The sequence below is a fragment of the Pezoporus wallicus genome, unplaced genomic scaffold, assembly GCF_028554395.1.
Source record: "Pezoporus wallicus isolate ANWC-B61680 ecotype Strahan unplaced genomic scaffold, APGP_CSIRO_Pwel_v1 contig_8542, whole genome shotgun sequence".
NCBI classification, from domain to species: domain Eukaryota; kingdom Metazoa; phylum Chordata; class Aves; order Psittaciformes; family Psittacidae; genus Pezoporus; species Pezoporus wallicus.
In genome coordinates this window covers 4,111,867-4,135,483 of record NW_026640148.1, presented here as the reverse complement: position 1 = coordinate 4,135,483, position 23,617 = coordinate 4,111,867, and the positions used below count along the sequence as shown (strand labels likewise).

Below are 23,617 nucleotides of genomic sequence, written 5' to 3'. Positions count from 1 at the left end.
GAATTCTTATCAGCCCCTTGAGGTACTGGAAGGGTACTCTTAAGTTCTCTCCAGAGCCTGCTCTTCTCCAGGCTGAACAAGCCTAGCTCTCTCAGCCTGTCTTCACAGAAAAGGTGTTCCAGAAAAGTAAGAGCAAAAAACCAAACAAAACCAAACCATAAAAAAAACCAACACACCACTCCCCCCCCAAAAAAAACAAAAATACATAAAACAAAAAGAACCAAAACACCCCCCCCATAAACCAACATACATTTAACTAGAAATCTTTACTAATTTCAATTTTATATCCTAATTTAAAATTTTCTTCTAATTTTTACTACTTTACTTTAAAAGTTTATACTGTAAAAGCACAGTATGTATCTCATTAAAAATTTCAAACTGTTTCTATCTTGGACCACTGATACTGGGGTCTTTCACCATAGTAGCATCACCCTTTATTCATAAAATGGAACAGCTTTTATCAAAAGTCAAACTTCACTATTTTTTGTCAAAATCCCTTCTCTGACTGAAGATATATGCCTTTCACGGCTTTTCTGTGAGGTTCTGTGTACCCAAGCAAAAAAAAATCACAGGAAGAGAATTAAGGATACTGCTTCTTTTTCCCCTATGTTGATCAATAATTGGCAATTATAATCAAAAATGAAAACCAAATCTTACCATTTGGAGAAGAAACAAGTATGCACTCAAAGAAACAAACCAAAGCATTATACAGAAAAGATGACTCCATGAAATATACTGGCAATGAGCACCACAGGTGTATTAATATGTACATATAAAAGAAAATCAGAAAATGTAAAAAAAAAGTATCTATTTTAGAAGGTAATGCCACATGCTACTCTAATTCATATGTGCTCCTATTTATTTTTTTTTAAAAGATATAGACCTCATTAAAGTCAAAGCAGAAGTTCTTTTGTTTTCACTGGAAACATTTGTGCTTACATGACAGTATTCTGCAACCATATTACATGGCAGCCATTCTTAAACCCTACCTTTATAAAATTCTAGTACATATATGTTTCCATTTCCAATCTGTCTTATTTACAGCAACATTATTAAAACCATTTTTTCTGATTATTTAACTTCCTTTTATATTAAATATCTACAATTTAACTGAAATTATATACAGCTTAAGTGCTTGGGGTTTATTCTTCCCTCCCTCAATAAAACAGTTTCAAAATTACAACTGTGAATTTTCTTTGTTGAATGTTAACTCCCCACCAGCCTAGCCAAGTCACAACAGGTTCACTCTTTTTTGCAGGTTTTAATGATCATGTCAGAGCTTTAAGATCCCATAATTACAGATATTTACCTTTATTGTGGGTAGGAGGTTAGATTTAAATTATAGGTCTACCCTCCTTTTTCGTTCTGTACTTTGTGTATGCAAATAGGTTTTTGGTGGTTTGGGGATTTTTTAACAAATTCAGTGCAATAAACTTTGCACCATCCACATGAAGCTAATGAACTCTTTACATGAGTTTGATACTAACAGAAATTCCAACACAGAATTCCCACTGTAGATGGGGCTTTAGACTCTCAATTTCTCAAGGAAATCATATTGTGCTGGTATTTTGTTTGCATGTAACAAAGGAAAGCTTTCAAAAATTTCTTCTCATCAATTGTTTAGTACTTCTAAAATGAAGACTTTCTATATGAACTTAACACTCAAGACAACTAGAAGTCCTTAGATTCAGATAAATATATAATAGAACAAAACAAAACAAACAAACCCAGGAAAAAAAAAAAAAAACCTTCTCATAGCAAAAAAGCAGTAATTTTAATTTTTCTAGAAATCAGATATATCAATGTACTTACTTCATTTCTAAAATTTCTTCAAGCTGTTTTCTTCGCTCTATTCTCAGGTTAGCCAGATGTGCTTCTTTTTCAGCCAAAGACTGCTGTGTTGAGGCAAGACGTGCTTTGGTAGAATCTAATTCTTGTCTAGTCTTTTCCAGTGCATTCATCAGCTCTTCTACCTAAGAGAGAGAACTTTTTAAGATCCATATTCTTTACAATGAGTCTTAAATCTATATATGGGGAAAAAAAACTAAACAAAACTACATAAAAGGAACTATGGTAAACAGCTATTCAAATCTATTCCTGTCTTAACTGTTTTAAAACTGAAGTAGTCCTTTAAATACCAAAAAATCTTAATGTTCCCATGAATCCACTGAGTAACAAGCAGCATTCATACAAAACAGAACTAATACAGATCACCAGAAGTCCATTTAACCTGGGCCACTGCTACATACAGACACAGCTTACAAATATTTTGTACACCATTTATATTATTTAAATCCAGGGTAGTGGTAACTCAGCGTAACAGCAATTTCAGAAATTCTAGAAGCAGATATAGGTAATTCTTTTAATATAAAACTGGTCATGGTAATCAATGTATTTTTATCAAAAAACACACACCCTTCTGTGCAGAACAGGTTGCCCATGGAAGCTGTAGGCTCTCCAGTCTTTGGCTATCAGATCTTGACTGAATGAAGCCTCGAGAATCAGATCCAACTTCAAAGTTACTCCTGTTTGAAGCAGGGGTTTCAACCGCATTGCCTCTAGTGGTCCCTTCTAACCCCAATTATTCTAGGATTCCGAACTTTAAATGTTTGTTACTGCTCTAGTAATAACTGAGTTATTTTCCTCATTACAAGTGTGAGAATCTCTGAACTCTGAAATGTAGGAAAGTGTGGGTAATCCCACTCTTTAATTAGCACTAGTAAATGTCAGCTGGACACAGAATAAATGGCTTAACTCCAGGAACTCAGCAAACCTCCATCTTTTCAGAAAACAGAATTCAGAAGAAAAAAAAAAGTGTACAATATGGTCCATCACATTCTTTAGAGAACGCACTAAAGAATGGAGACTACATAATGACACCTGTCTGGCAGCATACAATTTACCTGTGGGATGAACCATTATAGTCACAGAAGTAGAGAGTCATAAATAGTCCCTGGTAACCAGAACACCAGCACGATTTCCCCTTATTCAAATGATACAGTTTACATTAAGATCTGCAAGTGAGCAACAGATGCACTTCGGGTTTTTATGAGATATAATGATTCAAATAATGGATGTTCTATTTCCTGTATCTTCTTTCTCACCTCTTTTGTCCAAATATTAACATCTTATAAATTAGTGAACACTTCAGGAAGAATATGTGAATGAAATGTAATGGAAAAGAGGATATATTCCAGTTGTTCATGTCATGCAAGCCATTTAAAAGTGTTCACTTTTGCTGGCGTATTGAAAAGTCTAAAAATATTCTACTGTGGCTATCAGTGAACATCAGCGTGGCTACAGAGAAAACGTTTGCTCCAAATTTCATGCAAATTTTTGTTTCTTATTATCTAAATCCTACTGGCATGCAATCAGTGTTTACAAACCACATTATTTTTGCTTCAGTTTGAAAACACATTGCCTCCTATATAACAGGTTCAATATAGCAAAATTAATAATGCAGTCGTCATCAAATTACGAGTACTCACACCCTGTTTGAAAATTATATAGTGATTACTTACCTCTTCTACACCAGCTGCATCTGCATCTTTATATTCTCATAAGATAAATGGAATGTAAGAACACATCTGATACCCTTCGTATGTAAGAAGCTGTATTTCATGAATGCAGGATCAGAATTACCAATAGCATTGAAACTACTGATGCTCAACCTTCCATCCAGAAAGTAAAACCAGCGTAATACTGATACAAATGAAAGAGCAAGGAGTGAAAATGATGCAATAGAGTTGGTGCAGGTGCAAGATTCCACTACAACAAACCATGAAAGATGAAGGCTTTAGATATTTTTGTAAAAGGACTACCTAGTGAACTTTCACAGTAGAAGCAGCAAAGAGAAAATATACTCGAGGAAAATAAAGAAATAAGAAAGCTGGATTTGCATTTAAGGGGGGGAGGGGGGATTTAAAAAAAAAAAAAAAGCCCCCAAAAATGCATACGGAGAGAGATCAAATTTCTTTAAAAATATACTGAATTTCTAATATAACACAAGAGACTTCATTTTCTGTTTTAGCACAAGAATACAAACCCATGCTGTCTCCAACAAGGACAAAGCTCAACAACTAAACCATAATATGACATTTCTATCCGTTTTCTTGGGTTATTTCTCAGGCTCATCCTTGTGTTTTTTAAAAACTGCTTGTAGTTGCTGCTGAGCCTCCAGCCTGCTGGTTAACTCCAGGATACATACATTAATGGAAACAGTAGTAAGTTTTCAAGACTGAGAAATCATTCATTCATGAAGACTCTTGCTTTGAGACAGCATCTTTAAACACCCAGTCACTCTGCACTTACAGATTTGTTTGGCAGATGAGAATGCAGGAAGGCAGAATAATAGTACTTCCATATCTTTAGTATCATTGCATTCCTTTTCCTATAGGTTCAGCTGAATTTAGTATCCAGCCTGCTGACTGGCTGAATACTCACCTAAGTTCTGATGTATCACATCAGTTATATTTTAAAACATTTCAGGGAATTAAAAACTTGTGGAAAACAAAGCTGTGGATTTGTTAATGTATATTAATAACATACTCTTGTGTTCCCAGACAAAAGAGATCAAAGTTTAAAGGAGAGAGAAAAAAACCTTTAAAAATTTAAATATGAAAACTTTCTCAAACCACAAATCGTTAACACGTGTAGACTTGAAAGTTACACTTTCATTTACACTTTCAACCCAGTATTTGCCAGCTATTTCTTCCTTCACTTTTTGAATAAGACCCAAGTTCAGAGTTGTATGTTTTCCTAGTTAACCGTCTCATCCGCAGCTACAGCAGGATTCACACATACAGGCATGTGCAGAAGGAACTGATTTTTATTTTTCTATAAATCAACTGCTATCCAGTGTGAATGTGTGAGTGCTGAAGGTGCACACACAATCATCTTTGCATGTTTATTATACAGCTGTAGAAGATACATTACAATGGAAAATGAACTTTAAACACTGAAGGCAGTATTATCTAGATAGAAAAGTCAGGGTGGAAGGGAACGTTGTAAACATACACCAAATTCTTAATGTAAGCACATGTTCTCATCTTTGGTATTAGAATTAAAACGATAGCTGAAAGGAATGAAGGGTTAATGTCAGTTTATTACCTCTCAGCCTTACTGTAAGAAATGGGAATAAATCCAGTAGTACTAGTGACAGATTTTAGCTCCCTTTTGCTGCATTTAGGAGCACATACTCTTCTGAGCATTACAAAGGGTCAAGATGAAGTTTGTCTTCATGACCCTGTTACCTGTGTTCATACACCCGTTTGCGTGCCGAACCGAAGCACCTGCGCTATGTAATTACCACAGATGCAGCCTTTATTCACACAGGCAGGTCTCACAGTAACCCCGTTCACCAACAACACGCTCTGAGGGACGCGCGGCTCCCCAGGGCCCCCAGGGCCCACCGCGCCCGCGCCCGCGCCCGCCCCCAGCGCGGCTCCTGCCCTGCAGCGCCACCTGCTGGGAAGGCAGGTGACGTCCCCGAGCTCCCGCGGGCAGCTCCTGACCAGCCCGGCAGACACTTGGTTCCTGAGATCTGTTCATTTTCTCCCCGTTATCTCTATTAGGGGAAATACCTCTAATCAAAACCTTTGCCATTTATATAGCAGCTAAAGAATTAATAAGGATTCATGTTTTGAAAGAATTTACTCTGAGAACCTCTTTGAATACAAAGTTCTTTGCTACTACACACTCTATGGCCCCAGTACATTATTAAGTGGTGGGGTTTTTTTCCACTTTGAAAGACAACGGCCTCATTCTATCCTTTGGATTTTCTAATAGAAACCTTTTTTATATATATACTTTCAGAAAGTCTAACCGACCCCAGCACTTCAAGGACTTTATTAAAATCACTGCTAGAATTAAGTTTACATCTTAGAACGGCAGAAACACAGCATATTCTTAAAATTCTTCCTTAGTTTTGAGTCTGTTTTAAATGAGCATTTTATACGTCTTCTGCAGCCTCACATTTTCAAGTCCTATCAGCAGCGTTTCACACCAAGATAAGAAAAGAAAAAGAAATGAATGTGGCTGTAGTATACATCTGCGTTACCAGATTCTGCAAATTAAAGAAGGTTAGAGTTCAAATGAATGACAGTTTATTAAAAATGCCCTGGAGCATTCTTAATTCCAGATTGGATTCGGCTCAGCACAACTCATGCTAACATAATACTGTTCCAGTTTGTGGGAATAAGGAGGGGGAGGGACAACTGCATGTTTTCTCAGGTCAAGTATAATATATTTCTGCACGATGACGAAGAGCTGGCAAGTGGCCAGCAGTCAAGGTTAGTATTATTAGTATTACTATCTTAAAGGGTTGGCACTTCATTTTAGCAGTGATATTGGTGATAAATATAAGAGTTTTGGATCTCTCTAACTGACTTTTTCAAGTATCAGTAGCTATACAAAAACTCCCTCTTTTTTTTATTTAAAACCTTATCTTCTGTTAGTACACACAGATCACTTATGATCTGTACATAATAAAGGGAAATAAATTCTACTATTTACTTATCAATTCTTCACTTTTCTTTAATACAAGAATATTAACCATTACAGATAATTTAAATTAAAAAAAAAAAAAGCAACTTTAACAATTACATTTTTCCAGTTCAGGTTTATATGAGCTGAATTTTAGCAATAAGTCATCAGTCAGTGTAAAAATCCATCCAACTGTTTTCAGAGGTGGTTTGATGTTTTTTCCATTTGCTAAGAAAATGCTTTTCTTTTTCTTTCTTTTTGCCAAGTTACACTATGTAAATTTCAGTTATCTCCAGTTCTGTGAAGATTAATTTAATAAAAACTATTTTTTTTTTTGCCATGATTAAGCATGAGATTGCAAAAAAAAGTAAAGATTATGATCCTTAAAATTTCTCAGTGGCTTCACTATTTATTCTGTCACTGGACTAAAAGGACATAGATAACACATTCGCAGAGATGAGGAAAAACAGAAAATAACCTGGATTTGTACACACAAATATCCACTTACCAGCTCTTCGCACTCACAGGCTGGAGACTTCAGCTTTTTACACTAATGGATTGCCTATGCTTTGCACTCTGAAGGACGAATGCCAGACATCCCAGGATCCTGCACCAGTGGCTGCTGCCCATGCAGAGAACCACTCTATCTCATGACTAATTCAATTACACACTTACAAGAGGTCCAACACGAGTCATGTGGACCTACTGCTCCTAAAACTGCCTACACTGTCCTGCAATATGATTTCAAATACCCTGTTTCTTTATGTTTCCAATGGGAATTTCTCCAGTGTACAACTGTCTAAACAGTTTCGCTACAAAGGTGTTTTTCACACAAGCAAACACACTTAGCAAAGTGTCACACTGAGCTTTGCAAGACATTGAAATAAACTCTTTGTTGTCACTCCCCCCTCCACTCTCTTCCCATCCCATTTGTCATCCATAGCCAAATTCCTCACCTCTGACTTCTTCCATCACAGCTTTTAAACCCCGGAAACAGGTCAAACAAAACCTGTACAGTTATGGAGGCTGATATTCCTGAGCCTTTACAAACAAAAAAATCAGACACATGTTGTCTCTCACAATTTTGGATATTCTCAGAGAAGAAAAAAGTAACCACACTCTAGAACGTATATAAGCATTCAAATAAACATCCTAAGTGAAGGACTTCACAGAAAATTAAGTGGAACATTTATAAAATCCAGGATAATGGTTAATTTTCAACTTGGGGGTGTTTTGGGTTTTTTTTTAAATCACAATAGACTAGGCAAGTAGGGCCCAGTGATATCAAGTAGCAATGCAGTGGTAGTATAACATCAAATACCAGTAGCACTGAAATAGCAATCCTCATGAAATGGCTTGCCATCTCCATAGGAACACAACAGCACAATTATCAAATGGGATGCCATGCTCCATAATTTGAAATCTGAAGCCTTGTTGAGATTACTTTATTACATAAAGTAGGATTTAAAGTATTTTAAGCCTCTTGTGAAACACAAGTGGCCTCCAGTTACAGTATCCTCAATTAGTTTCAACTAGCAAGCACTGTACAAAACCCCAGTGTTAAATTGTGAGCGTGAACTCCTGCAAAACTGAAAAGGATGGGCAAAATAGAAAGATGCTCCTTGCAAAGGCAGCTGAAATGTTTTGCGCCAAATGAAAACCTTTTCATTAGCAGCAAAATACAATTATATGATGGAGTAATTAACATCAATTCTGATTTTGCAATGCCATATAAATTAGAAACAACACTTCAGACCACGTCAACAAAGATAACAGTATTAAAAGTGTTGCAGGAATCAGTCAACAATGTTCTTTGTCCAAGGTAAAGTTCATGCTGACAAGGTCTAACTCATGGTCAGCCCCATTCAATTCTAACTGAATGTCATCCAGGCATACACTACAATGAAAACAAGACCAAGCACCTGAGTAATTGTGCAATTCCACTTTTCACCAAAAAAAAAAAGCAGCATCTTTTTAACTTTCTCATCTAGTTTGAAAATTATTTCATTGACATATCTTATTAGTTGCCTCTCCTTTTCCATTAAGCTTCATGTTAGCAAGTCTGTGATTGCTTTAAATGCCTGGTGTCCTCAGTTCTGCACTAATTTTCCTGATACTGTGCAAAACTAATTACGAAAGTAGCATTAAAGGTGTTTTATAGCTGTGCAAATGAAAGCACATTTAGATATAATATGTTGATAAATTACAGAGCTCAGCCTAATGTTTTCAGAATAATTAAAAAAAAATAGTCATTGAATTAGCTATTGAACAAATGTTGATTTCAGTAGGATACTCAATTGTCCTACAGGATATTGTATCTGGAAGAGAACTCTTACAGACCAAAAACAATTACGCTGTGTGATTTCAGTGTTGAGTCTTTTTAGATAAACCATGCAAGTAGAGCAGAGCAACTCTTTAGCTGGTGTTAAAGTACAGCGCTGTCAAACTGGCCTCTCTGGTTAATGTCAATAGCACTGCGTATAAAAGGTGACTAAAGTGTGTACAAATGTTGATCTTTGGAGAAGGCATGCCTAGAATCATACACACATCTACTATTTCATCCACCAGGTCAGCTTCAGGGAGAGAGGGCAAATTGGGAGTTTTCTTGCCAAAAGTTGATTCTTAACACACTTGTTAGGTTACACAGCACAAAGCTACTTCCCCACTGCTTTTAATCCATAATCCCAATATATTAAAGTTAGAAGTTCTCCCTTAGAATATTTCTAAAGGCAGCAGTGATTCACATGGTATATGCAAAGTCTTACTGCAAACAGGTAATTTATGTATGTAAGAGTTTGTCCACACACTACAATGTGTTTATGTATTGTGAAATAGCAAGTCAGATTTATTAAACTGAAAATGTTATTGTATGACAATACCTGAATAGTTTTATGTGGTAAATCTCAGAAAATACAGCCTCCTACCTAGTTTTGCTGCAAGCTAAATAATACTAATAAGCATAAAGATAAATAGAGATCCATGAAACTGGTGACATGGTATAGCTTCTGCACCAAAGATGTCTGATACCATCTTTAGCATTGTGACTTTTAACATTAGGTTCACGTGAGTACTAAATGCATTGGCACTGTGCTCTTAGTGCAGATAATCCTTCCCTGCTTGCTTAATTCTACAGCATTTTTCCTATACAATTATTTATGCAGTATTTCATTGCCTTGGCACTAAAGTCACAGTGCCATGGACATGCTACATGCTTAAAACCTAAAATTAACTCCTATAATAGATAATGCAATATCAGCTACACAAAAAGCGTGAAGAAAAGTCATGTATGTCTGTATGTTAAAGAGCCAAATTCTAGCCCTGGCACACGCATTTGCAAATAACTCTTATCAAGAAAGATTTTAATACTTGGTATAGCAATTGGTAGTTACATCCTTACTGAAATTTATCCAGAGCCAGGGAAGTACAGAACATGTGGAGCAGGACTACAAACAGTTGACGAAGTTAATTGTTTCAGACATGGTACGAAGATAAGCAGCACAAGTTTACCAATATATGCTCTGTATAGGTCAAATAAGCTGCACTTAAACCCTAAAAATAAAGGTTACAAATTTTGTGTCATTTCCAGTACTTTTCTGGGGAAAACTGTTTCTTAGAAGGAAATCTTTCTTACTAAAAATAAATAAATAAATAAAGACAAAAAAAAACAATGCTGCTTTGGAGGGTCACTTCAGGAAGAGATCAGTCAATAGGAACAGAACTGACGTGCTTATGAGTCTGTCCAGAATAGGATAGCCCATAGGACAGTCAGGGAGGCCTGAGGGGGACAACAAAATGTCTGACAACTGGACTCCATTATTAACACATGATAAGCTAGGAATGATCACATGATGGAGCAAAACTATAGACTCAGAATTTGTCAGCAGGAATTTCTGCATGAAGGCAGTTTACAATCAGCATGTCAAATTTTCAGAGCGCTAAACAGAAATCTTGCTCAAATAGCAGCTCCCTGATCATGAAACCATACCCACAGCTACTACACAGTAATAAGCTTTCTGGATAAATCAGTCACAGATCACAGTGCCTCCCCTCAATCAACACGCTAGAGAGAAATTCCCTGTGGGAGGAAGAAGCAGGGCTGGAGGAGCAGGATGTCGAGCTGAACTCAACAACAGGCTCAGGAAATACTGCTTGTGCAAAGAGGGAGCCAGATGTGAGGGTGCTTGCACAGCCAGTTCCCTGTGAAAGCAGGGCTGCTGGCACTATGCAAAATCCAAGAAGGCAGTAACAGAGCCCGTCGATGCCTCCATGATGCTGCAGGCACACTAGCTCAGGAGGAAACTATGCAGCAACTAAACAGACCCTTACACATACTTGCATAGACAGCATGCAGCGCTGCAAAGCAAAGTTGCAAAGAGACAGAATGTGCAGAATTATACACACAGGGAGTATGCAGAAAAGAAACTTCGTGGGAATGGCTCACTGTGATTACAGAGGTGGGAGAAGAAAATCAGGTGGGGAAGAGAACACTGACAAGATAGGAAGATAGCCCAAGAAATACTGCTCTTCTGAAACTGAAGATTTTTCCTCAATAACTATCTGAAGGAAGGTAGAGGAAGTAAAGAGACTTTCTATCAATGGCTTTACTCCAGGTTAGCTCCTGAAAAACTGATCTCCATATCTTTGTGAAGTACAATAGCAGTTAACAATAAATACAAACATTGTTGGAAAAAAACAAAGATGCTGTATCACAGAACTTGCTCTTTTCCAAGCAACAAAACCACATTGTCTGTCACTGAACCAAAACAGGGCTTAGTAAGGATGCCCAGATGAAGAAAAGGAGCTGTCACTTAACCTATTGCCTCACCTTCAAAGAACACAAAGTTTTTAATTCTGTCACATCTGTTTGTGACAGTTTGGCCCAAGTATAAAAATGCAAATACTGTAACTCAAAGTTCCAGCACCTAGACTTTTTGTATGTCTCCCCTCATGCAGTTAGTGATACACCAGCCAAATATGCATTTCGTAGTGCATTTCTACTGAGCTTTGTTTCACTAGACTGAAAAGAGGAAGGAAGGAAAGACTGTAATACTTATACCCCTATTCAGCTTATCACTGTACAATTTCAGAGTACTTACATCATCCCAACATCTACCAGGTGAAAAAAGAGTAATAGAAAAAGGCAACAGAAAACAGTGCTTAGGTCTGTTCTATGAATTCAGTTGCTTCTTCCCTCTTGAAACTGTCCACACGTACTTCCCCACTCTGATGTTCAATTTTCTAGGTATGTTCTAGTCCCTTTTGGCTACTGGTAGAATAAATATTACAGAGCTGCCTCTTTAGCAAGCTCACAGGATTTGCTGAACCAACTCTTCATCTTCTCTCCCTCTTCATCTTCTCAACTGGCTGGTCACACTGAAACATTTCCCTGTATTACTCCTCTTCAGTTCCATATTCTGGTCAGTAGTCACTTAACTAAATGTCTTTGCCTTTTTGTCTTCTCAGCCCAAAGACGTGACAGTTAAAATACTCAGATCTTCCCTACAGAAGTTAACAGATTTCTCAACTATTACCAAGTAGTTACTGCTCAGCCTTTTTGTGGGTTATATACTCAACAACTGGCATATGGGAGCTTCTCTCATTTAGTGATTACAAGCAGTTTTTGCCATCTGCTAGAATAAATATTGAAGAACAGCAGCTGTCAATATTTAGATAGAGCTTTCATGCTTCCTAAACTGCACTTCATATTACAACAGGAATCCATATGAAAGGCAGCCACATTAGATACAGGAATTCCATCTACAGGTAGTATAAAGAAAATTTCTGCATAGATAAAGTAACAGTCAGTTTCAAATAAGAAACCTAGGAGAAACAGCACTTATAAGCCTCAGCCTGAACTGGGCAACCATAACTGCTCTATGAAATTTACTGAAGATTTTACTGTTGTAACTGTCCTTGTATGAACACTATTTAGATACCAAAGCAATGGGCACTCATAGAAAAGCCTAAGTTTCATACAACTATAAATATTTTTCTATGCAAAATGCATTAGCAGTTTGATGAGAACAATCATATTTCTCACCAGAAGAAAAAGGAAAAAATCATAGAATCATAGAGTAGTTAGGGTTGGAAAGGACCTTAAGATCATCAAGTTCCAACCCCCCTGCCATGGGCAGGGACACCTCATACTAAACCATGTCACCCAAGGCTCTGTCCAACCTGACCTTGAACACCGCCAGGGATGGAGCATTCACAACCTCCCTGGGCAACCCATTCCAGTGCCTCACCACCCTAACAGGAAAGAATTTCTTCCTTATATCTAATCTAAACTTCCCCTGTTTAACGTGTTACCCCTTGTCCTATCACTACAGTCCCTAATGAAGAGTCCCTCCCCAGCATCCCTATAGGCCCCCTTCAGATACTGGAAGGCTGCTATGAGGTCTCCACACAGCCTTCTCTTCTCCAGGCTGAACAGCCCCAACTTTCTCAGCCTGTCTACATACAGGAGGTGCTCCAGTCCCCTGATCATCCTCGTGGCCTCCTCTGGACTTGTTCCAACATTTCCATGTCCTTTTTATGTTGAGGACACCAGAACTGCACACAATACTCCAGGTGAGGTCTCACAAGAGCAGAGTAGAGGGGCAGGATCACCTCCCTCAACCTGCTGGTCATGCTCTTTTTGATGCAGCCCAGGATACGGTTGCTTTCTGGGCTGTGAGCACACACTGAAGCCAGCTCATGTTCAGTTTCTCATTGACCAACACCCCCAAGTCCTTCTCCACAGGGCTGCTCTGAATCTCTTCTCTGCCCAACCTGTAGCTGTGCCTGGGATTGCTCCGACCCAGGTGTAGGACCCTGCACTTGGCATGGTTAAACTTCATGAGGTTGGCATCAGCCCACCTCACAAGCGTGTCAAGGTCCCTCTGGATGGCATTCCTTCCCTCCAGGGTATCAACTGAACCACACAGCTTGGTGTCATCGGCAAACTTGCTGAGGGCGCACTCAGTCATTAACAGAATCTTTAACTAACACAAGCTGCCATTTATGCCTCAGCTAAAAGTTCAGCTTCCTTCTTAGTCTCTCCAGTGTCTCCCTAAATGAGGCATTGCAGGAGGGTATAAACAGAAAAAATGCAGGTTTACAATTTGATACTGTTCACCCTTTTTCAAGGCAAAACATATGAGCATTAAGAAGACAAGCTCAGTGACAGGACTTACAAAACTTACAGCTGGGAGGTTTAAGCAGGCCTTGATGAGAACTGTATTTTGGATCTGCTTTACCTTTACTGTAAACTAACACCTTTGGCTCTGTTCATATTCTGTATAATAGTTCTCATCGGACATATCTTTCATTATTCTTAAGTCCCTCTCATCCAAAGATGGGTTTGGTTTCAGAGGACAGAGATGACACTGTCCACATCAAGTTGTACATTTGAAATACTCTTTTTAAAGATTTAGAGTCCCTATCCAAGGAGCACACAATCCCACAAGTGAGGATACATTAAGGCTGTATTGGAGTGCTTTTACAAACATACACATTTACACAGCATGTCATAAATTAAAGCTTGCTTGCTTTCTCAGTTTTGTACAGGCATTTGTCCCACGGACAAGCTCTACTGCAGAAGTCCTTGCTACACCCAGCAGTTAAGTCCTTTAAAGAATCAAATTTCTATTTTGCTTGTGCAGGTAAAACTTACAAAACAAACATAACCCAAAACATTCTTAGATTTATCTCATATTAAGTAAGCAGTTATGCATTAACTATGCAGTTTTTAAGACAGAAGAGCATTTCCATCCAATTTAAGGTTTGTGATACAGAAACATAACACTCCGTCTCTTAAATAACATATATACTGTTTCAGATGGAGTCTCTCAAATTGGCTCCAGTATATGACACAGTAAATGAAATTTGTGGAGCATCTGATCTGTATTATGAGCAAAATCCTCAGCATTGCATTATGGGTTTTAAGAAATCTCACCTCCAGAATGTTCAGCAAACACCTATTCCTTATCCACAGCCTAATGAAAATAGTAACACCAACTGTAAGGGTGCCTTCACAACATATGATGTCATAGTTAGTAAACTGCCTGCAAAGGCTGAAGTTACGGCTATTGTGTGAAGCACACAGGACTCTAAGAGCCAGGTTCCATAGTTACTTATTTTATTCTTTGTATTTCCAGTCAATTGAAAATATGTTTTTAAATGTTTAGGAATGAAGATAGTCTAAATATAATATACTTCTAGCGGAAATAACATTTGCTCCATTTAGACCTCAGGCACTGCTGAAGGCAGAACATTATTGGAATGTGCAGATAATTATCGTTGAGGCCAGTCAACAGCTAGAAGTCCCTCATAATATCACCTTTAAGATCAAGCCAAGACATTCCAGTCTGAATCAAAGTTTATTTATTAAAGGATTTAGCACTTTTAGATCCAATATTGCCTGGAAGACCACCAATTTCCATTCCCAAATATCTAATTTCTCCAGTTTCTTGGTGCATACTAAGACCTTGAAAATCACTTCAGTGAGCACACGCACATGCACAGAAATGACATTCCTTCCCCTCTCTAAGACAAATTCCACAAGAAACGCCTCTACAAAGCAAAATCTCTACAGAGACTGTAGGAGATTTCAATAATTCTCACTGATTCAGGCAACACAGTTTAGACAATTGTAGGCATATTTTATTGAAAGTTGGGTTTTTCTTGATCTTAATTGGTATAAAGGATAATGAGAAAACCAGTGTTTCAAGGCCAACAAAAAAAATAAAATTAATAAAATGAAATCATTGGTATGCAAAATCATCATATCTGTCCATTTTCCTTGGGCTAAAAAAAGACAAAAGAAATAAAAATTAGACAACAGCGGTAAGCAAATAAGTACAAGATGTGCTTTGAGTATTTGCTTATCCAGGAGGGCCGGAACCTTAAAACTTATGGTTTTACTTCTTTTCGCTTTAAGAAACACTGTTTACAATAAATAAATAAAATTATTATTTAAAATTAGAGCTCAACTATTCTCTTGTTGTAAGCTTGCTTTTTCATTCTGGGGTATATTTTTGAGCTGGTGCCACTTATGTAAAATCCACTGTGCATGACAAGATCAAAAGTAATGGTTTATAATATGACATCTGTTCAGTAAATTCATGTGATACTGTAGTATTAAAGAGTCTTTCTATAAGTGAACAAAAGAGAAATACAGCCTTTTTACATATAATGGATTTGGCCAACACAAAACTAAATACACTATGATCCTGGCTATCCAAACTTCCCTGCTGTACAGGTCTCCCTGTCTGACAGTGACGCCTCACGATACAAACTGAGTCACCCAGACAAATTTAGTGTCATATAAATTGTTTGAATAACTGGTATCATACTGTACTGCATGATGAATATAATTGAATCTGAGATGTATCTCATGATACTTCATGTAGCATATTAGAAGAGGAAGCAAAATTAGTCATTACAAAAGAGTAACCTTCATTGCTATAAATGCACAGCAACATATGACAATAAAAATAACTATTAATTACTATGTTGTGTTACTACAAACGTATTTCGTATTAAACAAGAGAAAAGCATCTACTGTTCTAAGATCTGTCTCTCCTTTAATTGAGTTAGTAGTTAAGCTGACAAAAAGAGGCCAAGAAGATAAAAGATTTCCAAAACCAAATAACACAAGTTTCCTGGACACAGGAAAGAAGATTCAAGCTCCTTTTCTGAATTGACAGCAACCTCCCTCCTTGTCCCCCGCCTTCTCCAAATAGGGTTTCAAAGAGAAAAAAGAAAAGCCAGTTATATCCTGTGTCAGGAAGATATATTCTGCTCTCAAGTACTGCCCCTGACTTCAGCAGGGTAGAAGCAGTATAGTTAATACAGATAGCAATCCATAATTATTTTTACTCAGAGTTGCATTTATAAACTAAAACCATTTTAATATTCTAAGCACAGGCTTATGGTTAAAGCCCACATGGTCCTATGTACACTGGAATATCTAAAATGAGAGTTTTGAAAAAACAAAGAAGTGACCCAAAGCTAAGAACATTGCTGTCTTTACCAGAGAAGTCAACTCAGAAATAAACACAACTGTTCATGAGAAAGATATTAGAAGCAGTAAATCTTCTAGTGATGAGTGTTTTTAGGTGTGTAATTTATGTGTGCAAACACTCACTGGTGGTATGACCAGAAACACAGATATCATGGAATGAAAAGAAGAAAAAATAGGGGAAAGTAGAAGATGTGGATATATGCTCTACTAGGCTGATAAATAAAACTAGCAAACTTATATGAAAGACTTGATTGTGACATATTTTCACAAAAGCAAAACCAAAAACAAATGCTGTTGACTCAAGAATGAACACTGGCAGGAAGCTGCCATTGGGTCTTCTACAGTTTACACTATATTTTTTTCCTTCCAGACACTGCCAGTGGGAGGTTTTATAGGATAATGATATACTGAGAACCTTATGACAAGCATGTCCAAACAAAGTAAAACATTTTTTTCACAAAACAGTAAACTCTGATAGCTTTAAATCCATGGAGCCAGAGGTAGCCTGAAGAATAACTATAGCAAAATTGTTAGCTTGTAAAACCTGTTTAAGGTATTTAAGTATTCTTGACTTATTTCCAGAAAATGCTGTTAAAGGAGGAAGTTATTCCAAAAAAGAGGAAAGGCATTATTCATACAAAAATGCTGAATAGTAAAACGTTTAACAGCTTGATGACAGCAAAAATAGACAAATATCATAACTGGCATCAATTAAAAAATTAATCTGGAATAGTAAACAGCATTTTAAAGGACTGAGTTGGCACAAAACTTGAACAGGTTTGAATTTCTATGAGCTGTCATTTCTAAGTCATACTGAAGAGCTTGTTAGTAAAATAGTACATGAGGGTGTTCCCAAGTTTGCATATATTTAAATGCATTGTGTAAATGGAGATCATAGCAGTCACGACTAATTCCTCATGTACCAAACCCCGCTATGAACACAAAAAGCCCTTTTCACATACAGAAACAGATTTATCTCAGTCTGGACAAAATAGGGAGACTGCCAAAGAATTTAAAAAAAATGTTAAAAATATTGGTGTAAAATCTTAAATTATTGGCAACTGAAATTTTGCTAATCCTTTAAATTCCTGTTAAAACACAATCTTGACCCAAGAAAAATCTCTTATCAAGTTAGACAAAAAGGCCAAGTGAATCTCGTGATTTTCCTGACACTAGAGAAGAATGAAGTATGATAGAGAAGATGAAGTACGCAACATTTTTCTGGATACAAGATTCAGTCCCGAATCTCTGCAAGTGCAAGGTCCTACACCTGGGTCAGAGCAATCCCAGGCACAGCTACAGGTTGGGCAGAGAAAAGATTCAGAGCAGCCCTGTGGAGAAGGACTTGCGGGTGTTGGCTGATGAGAAAATGAACATGAGCTGGCTTCAGTGTGTGCTCACAGCCCAGAAAGCCAACCGTATCCTGGGCTGCATCAAAAGGAGCGTGACCAGCAGGTCAAAGGAGGTGATCCTGCCCCTCTACTCTGCTCTTGTGAGACCTCACTCACTTGGGAGTATTGGAGTTCTGGTGTCCTCAACATAAAAAGGACATGGAACTGCTGGAACAAGTCCAGAGGAGGCCACGAGGATGATCAGGGGACTGCAGCACCTCCCGTATCAAGACAGGCTGAGGAAGTTGGGGCTGTTCAGCCTGGAGAAGAGAAGGCTGCATGGAGACCTCATAGCAGCCTTCCAGTATCTGAAGGGGGCCTACAGGGATGCTGGAGAGGGACTCTTCATTAGGGACTGTAGTGACAGGACAAGGGGTAACGGGTTAAAACTGAAACGGGAAGTTTAGATTGGATCTAAGGAGGAAATTCTTTCCTTTTAAGGTGGTGAGGAACTGGAATGGGTTGCTCAGGGAGGTTGTGGTGTTCAAGGGCAGGTTGGACGAAGCCTTGGGTGAGATGGTTTAGTGTGAGGTGTCCCTGCCCATGGCAGGGGGGTTGGAACTAGATGATTTTAAGGTCCTTTCCAACCCTAACTATTCTATGATTCTATGCCAGAGACTGAGTGTTAACCACCATCTGAGCATTCGCCCCTACAAGAAGTGCTGAGCACGTGTCTTATTGTGATTTGCCTCCTTTCCTCCTAATATAAGGAATTAATAATTCTTTAATTCTAATAATCCCTAAAAGGGATTAAATAGGGCACAGTCACCAACATGTGACTTCCCTAATACAGAGGTGCAATTGAATGCTCAGCAGTCTCGGGAGAACAAAGACAATCTCCTATACTACATGGCACATCTAGTCACAAGAAGAAATCTTCTTCCATGATCCCAGCTGAGGAAATAATGAACAGGTTCAGCTTTACCCAGACACAACAGATCCACCCTGTCTTCCACCTGGCAAGTTACTGGTCTCAGAAATAAAAAGGCTAACAAGCAGCCAGCGCCTTGGGACCACTGGTTAAAGGATCAGGGGCACAAGGGTTCTCCTCTGTCCTTCCAGTTGCAGGGAATGATGAGCGAAGAAACAGAAGAGCCAGGAGCTCAATACATGGCTCCGAGCCTGGTGTCACTGGCAGAATTTCAGGAATTTCTTCACCAAAAGGGTTGTCAGGCATTGGAACAGGCTGCCCAGGAAAGTGACAGAGTCACCATTCCTGAAGGTATTTGAAAGACGTGTAGGTATCACTTAGGGACATGGCTTAGTGGTGGACTTGGCAGTGCTGGGTTAACAGTTAAACTCAATGATCTTAAAGGTCTTTTCCAACCTAAATGATTCTACGATTCTATGATATGGAATAGACTAATAATCTAAATATGACAGCTGTAAAAGAGTACCAGGATCAGAGATTATTTGAGCAAATTAACTATATTTTTCACCTATGCCTTTCACACGTACCGATGGCATAACACTTACATTCCATGTGTATCATTCAGAGTTTCGCCTGTAAATTCTCTAAAGTCACTTTTCTGTTGTTACTGAAGTACTTCTTTAAAAACATACTGACTAATCTATGGTTTCATACATCAAGTAGACTATTTTTCATATACAGACTTAAATCTGGCTTTAAAAACTGTACGATGAATTGTAAAAACAGTTTAAAGTTATGATTGGCTGATAAAGTGAAACTCTACTCCATTTCACTTGGATTAGTGTGCAGCTGCAAGATATAAATTCTGTGTGAGAAACAGTACATTTTTTAATGCTCTTTGAATTATCATGTTTTTGCAAAATGAAAGACAACTGGTTTCATATGCAGGTAAGAAATATTGGCATAAGGAATGTTATTTGATTTTAACTGAGTCATGTTGCCAGAATGCATGAAACAGCTGCATTAGCTGACTATCTGCCTGAGGCTACAACTGTATTTCCCTATCCTTTACCACCTGTCTGTGCTAAAGTTACTGGATGCTGTTAGATACCAAACCCCACTGGGATCTTTTAACTATTGTAATTATGAAATGCACTCTCTAATATTCTATTGACTTTTAATGTCCAAGTATTTTACAGCAGATGAGACAGCATTATCCCATTCATTTGCAAACTTTTAAAGGAACGTCATGAATAAACTCACAAAATTACTAAATCCATACTGAATGTGTAAGGCTTAACTCTATTAAGCTTACTCTCTGACACATCTGTAAATTTATTAAATGCTTACGCCAAGACCACCAAAGGGTTGATGCTCTTTTACATCACTCTTTACCTAAGGGTAGCACTGCTAGCCTGGTTGGGAAACTGTAGTGAGCCACCAACAATTCACTGTTAAACTAGGAAGATGTTTAAAAAATCAGGTATTTTGCAGGGCCGTATGATATTCAATTCTTTTACTAATAATCCAAAAACTAAGACTACAAATTTGCAGATAGCATTAGTATGAAAAAATCTCCAAAACATAACATTAAGTTACCTTGCCAAACCTGAGAACTCAAATGGGAAAACCCCAAATTATGATATGTAATAGGAGAAAAGCAAGGTCATACACTTCAGCAGCATTAACCAACTCCCTAAATCCAGGAAGAGAAAAAAATGATTAAGAAGTTGTCTTTTTCTACTAAAGAAAAGGATCAGGACACTAAGGTGACAAGTCAACAGTGCCATGTTATTGCAAAAAACACACGATGGGAAGATGTGTATATAGTAGTAATCCTTCTGTTTTCTTTGGCGCTGGCAAGATCTCAGCAGGAGAACTGGATCCAATTTTATCCACTCAAGGATGTGAACAAACTGGAAAGGCTACAAAGAAAAGCAACGAGGACAATATGAAAACTAGAAAACATAACCTCTATAGTAAGATTGAAAGAATTAGGGTCTATCAACTTCAAGAAGAGAAAACTAAGGAACATGATCTGTATTTTCAGATACAGGCCATAACAAAGGAGGAGGAAAAAATCAGTTCATTATGTTTAATGCGGATAAGACAAGAAATAACTGCCTGAAATTAAAGAAAAAATGACTAAGTCAAGATATGAAAGAAATCTTTTAATACCTGTGAACAACGAATCCAGAAAAAGGTTATTACAAAGGTCACTAACAGCAAGCCAGGCAAACCTCTCTCAAATAACAGTGCTATAATTCATAGTTACTTAGTACTATGGATGCACTAGAAGATACCTTCACATCCCTTTCAGCTCTGCTTTCTATGATATTTTAATTTAAAATATCTGTTTACCTTATTTTCTAGCATTAAATGCAAAAAAAAAAATAAAAAATAAACTGCTAGACAAAACATTCCTGATCTGCCAAAAATAATTTTAAAAGAACCTACTTTCCCAGTTAAGAAAGACAAGCAACTTAAAACTATCTGATGTGAGAAAAGGCACACTTTCAAGCAGGACTTCTCAGCTTGGAAAATGCACAACTGAAAAAGAAGTGACAGACCATAAATGCTATAGAGAAGGTGAATGGGAAACTATTGTTCACTATTTCTCACAACTGAAAAATTATGGGCACTTAAGGACATCACTATGCAACAGTCTTCAAGACACATACAAATAAAAACCTAAAATTACATTTTAAAATGCACAGCTCAAGGATCTCTGATAATTCTCAGCACCAAAATGAGTGCCAAAATGTTTTAAAAACTTTACTGATTATAAATTCTATGACTTCTAAAAATGCACAATATATGCTATTTCCAGCTCGAAAGATCACTAAAGCAACCAATCAGTAAAAGCTGAGACAGTACACTGAGGAAAAACCACTCTGCCTATTCTTACTTTTTCCCTAATTCCTGTATCATTCTACGCCAAGGTTTTTTTTCTGCTGACCAGGGCACAAAAATTAATTAATGTCTCTCTTATCTAATCCAGTGTGTCAGTTCTTATGTTGCAAAGATTAAGGAGCTCCAGTTGCATGAAAGAGGGACAGGAATGATGTCAAGGTTGTTGATTTCTTCTTTGAAAACACTGCTGCCACCAACTCAGTCTCAATTCATCAGGAAGGCATAATTACTGTATCAATACCTGCAGAGAGTAGCCGTGATGCAGAACTACAGAATCAGTTACCAAGCTGCAGCAACTAATCACAAAAACTGCATACATGTTAATTATAGATACTGCTGTGCATGGCTCACATTTTAATATTCATTCTGGTGAAATATGTAAAACCCAGCCAGGTATGTCACACAGGTTACACTAATTCAGCCTCAGAGCATTAGTAATGTAATGTATAACCTTACATGGAACAAGAATCTACAATAAATACATAGATAAATCTCAGGGTGAAAAGTGCTCACAGAAGTGCAGAAAGTTGCATATCTGGAAGAAAATTCGCAGTCATTCTTTTGCATAGAGTGAAGAGGCTTAAGATTCAAAAACAGAAAAAGAAATGTAAGTCAAATTGCTCTAAGTTTCTACCAAAGAGTTAATGATAGTAACTAGAATAGAAGTACTAAAAGCACTTCTCTGTTTCATGAAAATAAAATAAATACTTGGGAAAAGACAAAATATATTATAAATTGAAAAGGTCTTACAAGTATGGAGAGTAAAATGGCTAGCACTGAAGACCAAAAGGCACTACAGGAGCCGGAAGTTTGTGATCTCTCCACTAAACCAAAGAAGAACTACAAGCATCCTTACCCCTCAGAAAAAACTTGACTTCTCATTGGCCAACTTTGTCTATAAATCAAGTTGTTTGTATAAACGTGTATTAGTTGCTTAAATACAGCTGTGAGTAGAGAGATAAGAACTGATGGATACTCTTAGTCCTCTAGTATACAGTAATGTGGATAGAAGTGCCCTACTGTAAATCACAGTATGTTAAACTAATGCACGTACATTTTTCCTTGACAACACTAGAATTTAAAATGTATATATAGTGTATCATTACACTCATAATTACTTACCGAAGTTTAATGATCATATGAAAATCTCAGGAAACCATTTGTCTCCAAAGACACTACCCCCCAGTTCAGATGGCTCATGAAACAAAGTCAACTGAGCTGCCATTTTGGATTCTTTCCTCAGAAAAGTATGACACCAGCTGGATAGATTACGGGGCCTTGTCGTCTAGAGTTTATTCTCTGCCTTTACAAGCAACCAGTGATTTACATCATGGAGTTGTTTTCACCACACTCACAGTAAAGAACTTATATCTAACTTCAACTTCCGCTGTCTTGGGGTCACCCTGAGAACCATTGTTCCTCTAAGTTTCATTAAAACATTAATTCTACCTTTTATAGATACTATAAAAAATTCTCCATAATTCCATTAGTGCAGATTCCACCCAAATGTTGTATTAAGCCTACCATCCCTTCTAGATCTGTCGGTTAACTGCTGTTCGGTGTGTCACCAGATACTTTTTCTGGTAAAGATGTTTTCTAGATATTAAAAAATGTTATCATTTCTGTTCTGCATAATTGAAAAGCCAATTAAATCAGTAAGACTTCTTTTCATTTTAATGGGAAAATTTTAATGAGATCAGACTTAGCTCAGTTAAACCTCAAGTCCAAATTAATGCTTGTGAAGAGCAGGAGATGCTTAGTTCTATGAGTTTCTTTCTTTGAGTTGGGGTTCTTTACTGTGTTTAAAAAAGACTTACACCTGCTTATCCTTTTTATCGTAAGCCACATTTTGGCTGCATGTGAGATGAGGTCTCTTGAACCACATGTCTAGTGGATAGGTCAAATAAAATTCCCATGATAGGGTTTCATTACAAAACTGGTAACAGGGCTTTG

The 23,617-nt window shown here is 37.5% G+C and overlaps 1 protein-coding gene across 5 annotated transcripts in view; it reads right to left on the bottom strand.

Moving 5' to 3' along the window:
- Positions 1-23,617, bottom strand: part of ERC2 (ELKS/RAB6-interacting/CAST family member 2) — a 498,505-nt gene that overhangs the window by 223,236 nt on the left and 251,652 nt on the right. For all 5 annotated transcript variants that reach the window (XR_008973235.1, XR_008973236.1, XR_008973233.1 and 2 more), the window contains one exon: positions 1,813-1,973. Coding sequence is in view for 1 of the 5 variants with exons in the window: in XM_057417556.1 (XP_057273539.1) it covers positions 1,813-1,973 (161 nt within the window). In the remaining 4 variants the exon portion in view is untranslated. The remainder of the gene's footprint in view (positions 1-1,812; positions 1,974-23,617) is intronic.